This window comes from Achroia grisella, unplaced genomic scaffold (assembly GCF_030625045.1).
Source record: "Achroia grisella isolate CSIRO2021 unplaced genomic scaffold, CSIRO_AGI_Agris_v1 utg511, whole genome shotgun sequence".
NCBI classification, from domain to species: domain Eukaryota; kingdom Metazoa; phylum Arthropoda; class Insecta; order Lepidoptera; family Pyralidae; genus Achroia; species Achroia grisella.
The window spans coordinates 4234967-4244890 of record NW_026712905.1 but is presented as its reverse complement, the minus strand read 5'-3'; the positions used below and the strand labels follow the sequence as shown (position 1 = coordinate 4244890).

Here is a 9924-nt window from a genome sequence, read left to right as displayed (position 1 = left end):
CAATTTTGTCTTTATATCTGTTCTTATTAATCACTGAAACAGCAGGACTTATTTTGATGTGACTTACACTTTTAGATATTTAATGTTGAAAGGAGTAAAGTATGCTACTTTTATTGTAGAAATTATTATTTTATTAAAAAAAGTTAATTTCCACGGGTACAAAGTCGCGGGTAACGCAGCAAACTCCAATTAAATATGAATTTAATACATATTTATTTGGAATGTCTATCAAGCCGACGGCACACCATATAAAAATAGTAAAAGTTCTTTATATACATGAACAGAATTACGGGCATCATTAAATTTCGCTACAACAGTTGAATCTCATGCGTTGACATTTGTAAACACTTGAGTTGTTGGAATTAGATGAGATAGATACGCCTACGCAGATTTTATCTACAAAATCTCTGTTTTAAATTTATTTCATACTGATTATTCTGCTATATGCAATTAAAACAAAAATTCGAAATATTTTACAATTAAATAGTAAAATCTACATACCTATGTACTTGTATACTGCTACCACATATAACGTGTACTATATTGACAGGTATCTTCAAACGACAATCCTGAAAAGCCAGCATTGTACAATCATGCAGAGAGTCCGGTATGGGACCCGCTCTCGCAAAGCCTGTATTTCGTGGACGTGCCTAATCAGAACGTGCACCGGCTTGATTATGTTTCCGGCAAAATTTACACTAAACACATAGGTTAGTGTTAAAATAACTATCGTCTGCCACATGTTAGCTCGTTCGAAGTTCAAAAGCGAAGTTCAGTACAAGAGCGTTTTTTTCTTTAATGGCATCATCCAAATTCATTCAACCATTTCAAATGTAACCACCATTAAGTCAACTCTATGGAAGGCCATAGTCTAAATATATTCTTCGTGTTGTTCCTTTGACGTATCAATTTCTTGTCATACGTTGCCGGTATTTCAATCCATACCAATTTTAATAATGAAAATATGTTTATCTGTATGTTTCCTTTTCACCATTTATATAAAATACTCTACATATTATATTTTACTCTATATATTATCATAAAATTACTCCTAATATATTCTGATGTTCTTAGGATATGGTCCAGTCAACGTAGTGTCACTGGTGTCAGGCTCTCGGCGACTACTAGTGGCGGTGAGGTCCGCTTTGTACCTACTTGACTGGGAAGTAACAGGCGACGAAGCAATCCGACTTATCACCACCCTGGATCAGGGACTACCAGATAACGTCATAAATGAAGGGAAATCCGACGTTGAGGGAAGATTTTGGGTCGGTACGTTTCAAGATTGAATATATTCAGATCACAAACTGAACTGAATCTTGCCGGGGACACGCTTCATCGTCACCCTCGAGAAAGTATTATATTATGTATATTAAGTATTATATTAACATGAAATAAAAACACGACTGCATCTCCAGATGGGGTAGAGACCTTGACAATTATGGGTATGAACGCAATATTTTCCGTATAATCCCTTCCGATCGGAGGACGACCGGTGGTACTGATGTGGACCGCCCGGGAGCCTCGTGGCGGCCGCATGATTTATCATGACTGTGTGGATTGGGCTGTGCTGGCATGGCGGCGAGTTCGGTGTTTTGTATATACCTACTTATAAAGAAAATATTTTTGTAGGTACAAAAGGCTACCAAACACACGATGACGTACTTTCTGATAAAGCTACACTATATAGCATTGACCAGAACAATTTTAGAAATCCAGTAGTTCAGCTTCGGCCGGTTTCAATATCCAATGGATTAGTTTGGGCGCTCAATAACTCAGTGATGTACTACATCGACTCGCTCACTATGAAAGTGGAGGCGTTTGACTTCGACGTTCAGCAAGGAGATATAAGTATCGAAAACAATTGGCGAAATTATAAAGTAAAAGGTTACTTTATTTGATCTGGAGAATTTTGTTGAAAAATAAATTATTTATTAATTTATTATACTCGCCCACTATGAAAGTGGAGGCGTTTGACTTCGACGTTCAGCAAGGAGATATAAGTATGTATTTATTTCTATTTCTATCTATTGTTACATGTTTTTAATAACGAAAATTATAAATATTACGTAGACAAAACAATTGGCGAAATTAAAAAGTAAAAGGTTACTTTATTTGATCTGGAGAACAAATTTTGTTGAAAAATAAATTATTTATTAATTTATTATTCATATTCTCGTACATATTCCGAACTATATAATAATAATCCGAACCTAAAAAAAAGTTTCATCATAATTAATAATACTTTAATAATTTAATAAAAAAACAATCGTGATTTTTATTTTGTGTCATAATTGGTACCACTGGATTTCGTAGATGGCGCCAAAAAAGATTACACCTGAGCAGATGGGGCAAGCTAAGCAGTCAGACAGGGAGAAGATTGCTACGTTACACTATATAATAAAATATCGGCCTTAATAATACTTTAATAATTTAATAATAATTTTTAACAATAAAAGAATAATCTAATAAAAGAATAATGTTTCACTACTCGGTAGGTGGACGACGAACGATTATAGATATATCGGACTATGGATATGAAGACGCAATACCGGATGGTATGACCATCGATGACCAAGGTCACTTATGGGTGGCGCTTATGTTTGGTGGCACAGTAAGATATTAGCCCATTTCTTTTTTTTTAATTCAGCATTATTTAAATTTGGTTCCGTGAAAGACTGGATCCTTAACCTCCTGCATTTGTAATTAAATTCTATTATTTAAGTATATTTATGAGATGGAACCATAGAAGTATAAAATGTCCCAGCATGACACGCCACTATAGAGAACTCAAAGGTAACTACAAGATAATGATAGTGCAGAAGAAAATGAAGAAAGAGCTATACTTAACCAGTTTAGACGACGCAAAAGCTGTAGATCGACACAAAGAGGAAGAATAACAAAAGAAATCCGTATAGGTTCCATGCCGAGTTCTATTGAAAGTGATACAGAATCCGACAATAAACCTATTAGTCACCTAAAAGTATCATCTAAGCCTGTCTTTAAAACTGGACAGTTCGTTATAGTAAAATACGAAGAAGAATACTTCCCTGGTAAAATAGAAGCTATTGATGCAAATCAATATGAAATTAGCACCATGATATTGTCAATGGGAAATTCTTTTCGGTGGCCGGATAAACCGGATAAAATATGGTACAATATAACTTCTATTGTGGAATCTATTAGTGACCCTTTGCCTTTAAATAAGAGAGGATTTTTCAAAATTAACGCTATCTAAGGAAAAAATAAAAGAAAAAAGTAACGTATATTGTTACTTCAGATGATACAGATTTAGAAATACCCTATGCTGAAAGTGACAGTTACAATAGACCTTGGATTAACTAGGATACTGATACATAGTAAGTAAGCCAATTTTCAAATAATAGAGATCTCATATAAACAAAGTTAAATTTTATTGTTTTAGATTAAATTGTTTATTAGTCTTAGCTTCTAACTACAACTTACAAAAATTTTAAATAAAAAGAATGCGAATAGTTTGCCAGAACTATCTACTTTCATAACTTGTCTCGTATACATATCATTTGTAGTGTTTGATCACAACAGAGTATTTAGATCTTTTCGAGAAAGTAAACTAAAGCTTGTTGGGCCTAATGCTGGCGTGTGCACTATATTTTAAAAACTTTAATTTGTTTATCCTACCTTCACAGAGTAAACTAGGATCAATTTATGTGAATAAATAGTATAATGCTTTCTTATAGGTACTACATGTAGACCCAGATACCAAGGAAATAATCTACAGCTACAAATTACCAACCTCAAGAGTAACTTCTGTCGCTTGGGGCGGGCCCAATTTAGATGAGCTCTTCATCACAACAGGTCAAGACAAAGTAGAATTAAATGCAGAGCCATTACAGGGAGCCATATTTACAATCAGAGGGACAGGCAGACGTGGCGTTCCACCTAACTACTTCCGTTTTGATAATGCAAATACGTATTAATATATCATTTTAACATTATCTACAGTTGTTTATTTTTTTTAATATCACAATTATTTATAATATAATTGTGTATTGTCCTAATTTGTTAATTCCAAAGACCATATTATTAATTTAAGGATTTTGTATTTAGATATCAAATACCTAAATATAATTACAATGAATAAAATAAGTAGCAGGTAACAGTGGTTTAGCGTGGTCTTTCAATGCTTGAGACTAACCGGAAATTCGTTGCTCGCTGTATCAACTTTCATTAATAATATAAAAAATTACCTTACATTAAAAAAAACCTTTTCAAAATAAGTTTTTCGGAATAAAAATTGACAAAGAGTCGACGTCGATCGTGCCACTGTCTCTTCGCTAAGATCTTTTAAACTACTATGTATTTAGCAATTGATAGTGATTCAAGAGTACGGTTTCACCCATGCGAAACCGGGCGGGTAGCTAAACAATATATCGATTTCATTATTTAATACTGCTTATATTTTATTGACATAATAACTGTACTTATATCTGTTTCTCGTAATCGTCTTAAATAATTAAAGTATTAGAATAAAATGACCTAAAATCACGGCACGTTTTGCAATGCAACACAAAACGCGTAATAGTAATCACAACGTGATGTATAAGATATATTATATTCACGTAGTGATAAATATTAATGTAATTACTATTTATTCATACTACTTACTACTTATTTATAATATCACAAGTGAACTAGTGAAAATTACAACCACCCAGTGCTATTTTTCTAAGGGTATTGAACACGCGACGCTGTTGCGTTTTCTCTAGCAAAGGTAAAAAGTTAATAATATATAATTCATTAATTAAATAACACTGTTTTCTTTTTATGACTATATTATACTATAGACTATACTACTTGTGTATTTTAAAAAGATTATATAGGTACAAGTTTCTTTAAAAGATAGTATAATAAATTTTACTATAATTCTTTGCGGTATGTATAACTATAGATACTAATGTTGATTATAATAACAAGTTAGGCGTTATGTAAGAAATAAATAGCTATATTGTATTAATTCTATAGAACATTAGTATTTTTTCAAGCGATGGGTAAGTAATTGTGGTCTCTACCTCTCTAATTAACGATTAAAATGCTAACGTGAACGGCCTACACACTACAATAAATAGAGGAAATGTGGGAGTAGTAGGGAGTGTCTTGGGTCATTTAGATGGTCTCGTGTGTAGCGAAATAAGATTATTTCGCTACACACGACACATGTCTCGGTGGGTACACTGTGTACTCCACAGTGTGCCCACCGAGACTATTTTGGCCTTACCTAGAATGGTGTCCCCGCATGCACTAACGGCGTACGCTAATTTACACTGGCGTACGTACCACCAATGAAGGATGATAAGATGAGCATAAGATCAGGTCAGTTAGACCATCATTGTAAATTTACCAGGAATTTATTACGATGGTTTCGTGGGAACCGCGTGGCAGTGAACAGGACATGACACGTTATTAGCAATGTGGTTAAGAATCCACATTACTGACAATCCCCCTTTCCTCCACTGCTTCAATATTGGCACTGATTTTAGTGTCGTGTGTAGACTGCTGTATCGTCGTGGTCTAAATCAAAATTAGTCTCACCTTTCCACAGTTACTAATTAAGACTAATTACACCTACATGCCACGTTATAAACAACATAAACTTACAGGTTTCAGCAAATATACGAATCCTCATTTTGATGCTAAGGTTTCGATGCGTCACCAACTTGTGAAATGGTAATGTTTCATCGAACAATCGCTATATTAATAATATCAGCATTTTATATCAAATGTGGTATATGTAAAGTAAGTACCAGTAACTACTATTAAATATAAATATTAATAAATAGGATTCAATAGAGCTGAGGTGTTTATGGTCATTTAATGTATCCTACATGTAATAAATATGTAACTGATTGCAGAAACATGAGAAAAAAGTTTTGGTTAACGTATAGAACCCAGACCTATTATGGCTTTATTTTTTTTTTATTTTTACTTATCTGTGTGCCTTAATGATGGAAACATCTTTAGCGATTTCGGTGCGAATTTAACTGATGTGTTGTGATGACCTATACTTTAAATTATCTGTATCACTTCAGATCACTTTGTCACTTCAAAGTGTCTGTTTTTATTCCAGAGGGTATAGACCCTCTAGGTAAGACAACTTTTGTTATTTCGAATGGCACAATACACCGATACGAAGTTGTGGGTTTAGCTAGGGGCCATCATTAAATGACGTCACTTGTGAAAGGGGCGGTGGCGGTAAAAATTACGTATTTATGCCCCCTAGGTATACCTGTATCTATCACCCACATATTTTCTTATACATTATCATTTATTTACTATAGAGTTTCATTTCTCTTATCAGTAGTACCCAAACTAGGTCCGATCTTGGGGGATCCGACACCGGTTAACAAGTTTTATGCTTATTATACAATTCAAATGTAAGAATTAGTGATTCAATTTGTATTACTAAATGCTACATATATCTGCATTTTTAAACCTGTTCTTTGTTTCTGTGCAGAAACAGTTTAAGGATATCAGCTACAACGTGTTTGCATATACCAACCTAACGTTCACACACGCTGAAAGTCCCGTGTGGGACTCGGAGACAAACAAACTCTACTGGGTGGACGTGCTCAATCAAAATGTGCACGAATTGGACTATTTTACATGGCGTCACAACTACAAACATATTGGTAAAAATACAATAATATCCAGTTGTATTTCTAACTAACTGTTAGCCGCATAGTAATCCGTGGAATAACCTTTTCAATAGGTTACTCATTATAAGAGTGAAATTCCCGTCAAAACTGGTGCACCTGTTTCATAGAATAGTAACAACTAACAAACAGATAGACAAACTTAAACTATTTTATATGTATATACTGTATATACTTTCATATAAATTTAATGAAAATCTGTTAATTTCAAATTACAGACTACAATTTTATTTAATTGTATACTAGAAGCCTAATTAACATGCAATATTATCAGAAGCTTAATTCTAATAATAGTTTAGTTGTTTAGTCGTAAAAAAGTAATGAACAGATAGACAAACTTTTGGTATTTATATTAGTTTGGATTATGACGAAGACATTCATTATTCAACAGGTTATGGTGAAGTAAATGTGGTGGTGCCAGTAATGAATAGTAATCGGCTTTTAGTCGGCGTCCGGGCGGAACTGTATCTGTTAGATTGGAGTAAAAGCGGTGATGCTGCGATCAGACTACTCGCGGCCCTGGACCAAGGCAAACCGGACAATGTCGTCAACGAGGGGAAAGCGGATCCTATGGGAAGGTTTTGGGGCGGTCAGACTTTTTTTTATATATTTTTGATATTAGGTGATTGGACCTGTTGCACTGCGACCTACATAGATTTATCGTGCTCGCTCTACCTAGAAGTTGAAATAAATAATAAAATCTAATGTACAAATTGTAACAATGCCCAGGACAAGCACCCTAGTATAGGTAAAATAACTGAAATGGACGGTAGAAACAGTGATAAAAAATTATAACATGAATTAGGGGCCGAAAGTGTCCTGTTTGAGGATAAAATTATTTTGACTTCTTATGTAACAACATGGAATCTGATGAAATCCGAGCGTATATACATATACATAATATTATCAGGTTACATATCCCGTTTTTATATAGTACCATTATAAAGAACCGTGAACGAAGATAAAAACAATAAAATAGTCTTCATGTATTACTGCGTGCGTCAACTTTAATACATTTATTGCTTGATTTCATAGGTACCAAAGGACCGCAACGGGGTGATAAAGTAGCTCATGACGAAGCGGCTTTGTACAGCTTAGAAGGTCCGTGGTACTCCGCCAGAGTGAAATTAAAGCCGGTCAGCATCTCCAACGGACTGGTTTGGTCCCTTAACGACACCATTATGTATTACATTGACTCCACGACCAGAAAAATTGAGGCATTTGACTTTGAAGTTAGAACTGGACATATAAGTAAGTAAATAATGAATAACCATAACAGACACACTGTCGTTACTGGTTCAGAATCACTAACTTACCCATAACTTATCTTTTTTAGGTTTATCTTTTAAGACATTAATGAACTTTTAAAAAGAGGAGATTCTTAATTTATAACAGTATTCTTATTGTACAGGTAACCGCCGCACGATCTTAAACATAAGAGATTATGGATATGATAAAGCCATCCCCGACGGTATGACGATCGATGCTGACGGCCTATTGTGGGTCGCCCTCATGTTTGATGGATCGGTAAGCATTAAATATACTTGTAAGGCGAAATGTGAATATGTCAAGTTGTGTTCACCAGGCCATTAACAATTGATAATTATTCTGACTATCCCAGTTGCATTAGCAGTCGTGAAGGTATATGCATAATGTATATATGATAATCTAATGATTGACTACCCTGACATGCAAACAAGCGCAGGTTAAGTTTAGGAGAAAGCTACATTAGACTCAAGATAAGTTCGAATATGGCGAACACCATATACTTTTTAATTTGTATTTCTAACTAGTGAGGACTTCGTGACTAGATGGCGCTGTGTGTATCACCCATGGTTATTATTATTATTATTATTATAGATTATCCGTATCGACCCAGACTCAAGGACTATAGTAGAGAAGTACAAACTGCCGGTGTCTCGGACGACGTCGGTGACGTGGGCGGGCCCGCAACTGGACCACTTGATCGTGACCACGTCCAGACGCAACATTACACCTGACGAACTGGCCCGGGAACCGCTATCAGGCGCTATATTTATATTACAACAAACTGGTACACGCGGAGTACCCGCGTATAAGTTCGTTTTTGAAAATGCTGATCTGTACTAAAAGATATTATTAAGACTGATTGGCGTGTCGTATTATGTAGTTACAATAAATAAAACTTATTTTTCGTACATAAACTATTGTTACAACCTTACAAAGTTTACCTCTTCACAAATGTTATTCGTCTGGCCACCCACTGAAGACGAGGTTGAAATAGTGATTGATACCGCCATTCTTTTATTGTGTAGGACTAGGACATGTTATTTTGTTATGCATGATAGTTTTAATAAATAAATCTTAATTTCTTGTTAATAAATTAGTCTTCGCTGAGTATGAACTTATTATATTATATTGTGAATTGAAATGTAATAAAGTCTACAGACCATAAGAAGGTAGGTGGCAACCATCGCCTATATACATACATGAACAGCATCACGAACGTTACGGCATCAAGTCCGATATCCAATGTTTGTGGTACTTTTCATGATATTCACGTTACATCAACCCTTCAACCGAAATGAAACTTTAAAGCTGCTTGTCTGTTGAAATATTTAAGACAGGTATAAACGCATACAACTTGTACAAAATATACCTCAGTAGAAAGATAAAATAACAAGTAAATAAAAACAGAATACGTCATGTTATTGTGATTTATTAGACGACATAGATACAACAAGAGCAATGTAACAAGAGTATGTATAACATTTTAGACTCCATTATGAAATAACAAAACTTCACACGACAACAGCGAGACAATAATCCTTGCGAATAATACGAAAACAATCTTTTTACCCCCCCCCCCCCCCCCTATCCTCCACCACCTACTTCTCTCCACCATTACCACAATTCCTTCACCAAACATTTACTTATTAAATTTTAATATTCGACGTAACGATAAGAACTGTCTAGAATAAATTGTAAAATTTACTATATTTCAATAATTATATCTGAGTAGAATATTATGATTTATAATAATTTAATGTTCAATATAAATATTATAATATCCTACTTAAAATAATTAATGAAATTATTAACATTACAATTAAATGTATTAAAGTGCATCAACACATTTTAGGCACATTTTTCTTATACAATAAATATCAAGAATATAAACGAGTACATAAACAATGAAAAGAAGCAAATTTTATGATAACATTCGCGTATATTTTAATAACATCACTTACGT

At 34.2% G+C, this 9924-nt stretch overlaps 1 protein-coding gene across 1 annotated transcript; it reads left to right on the top strand.

Moving 5' to 3' along the window:
• Positions 1-1547: 1547 nt before the first annotated feature.
• LOC131846586 (regucalcin-like) lies at positions 1548-8801 on the top strand. Its single transcript, XM_059195923.1, has 8 exons — positions 1548-1851; positions 2499-2614; positions 3720-3944; positions 6494-6668; positions 7084-7281; positions 7728-7943; positions 8104-8219; positions 8553-8801. Exons 1-8 carry the CDS (start codon positions 1548-1550, stop codon positions 8799-8801), a joined length of 1599 nt encoding a protein of 532 aa, XP_059051906.1.
• Positions 8802-9924: the final 1123 nt, after the last annotated feature.

What these genes read in the sequence shown, in the direction of transcription:
- LOC131846586 (XM_059195923.1), top strand. Translation starts at nt 1,548, where the DNA reads ATGACTGTGTGGATTGGGCTGTGCTGGCATGGCGGCGAGTTCGGTGTT. An exon ending in CGCTTATGTTTGGTGGCACA is followed by an intron (nt 2,615 to 3,719) that starts GTAAGATATTAG and finishes GCTTTCTTATAG; the next exon opens with GTACTACATGTAGACCCAGA. An exon ending in ACTACTTCCGTTTTGATAAT is followed by an intron (nt 3,945 to 6,493) that starts GCAAATACGTAT and finishes GTTTCTGTGCAG; the next exon opens with AAACAGTTTAAGGATATCAG.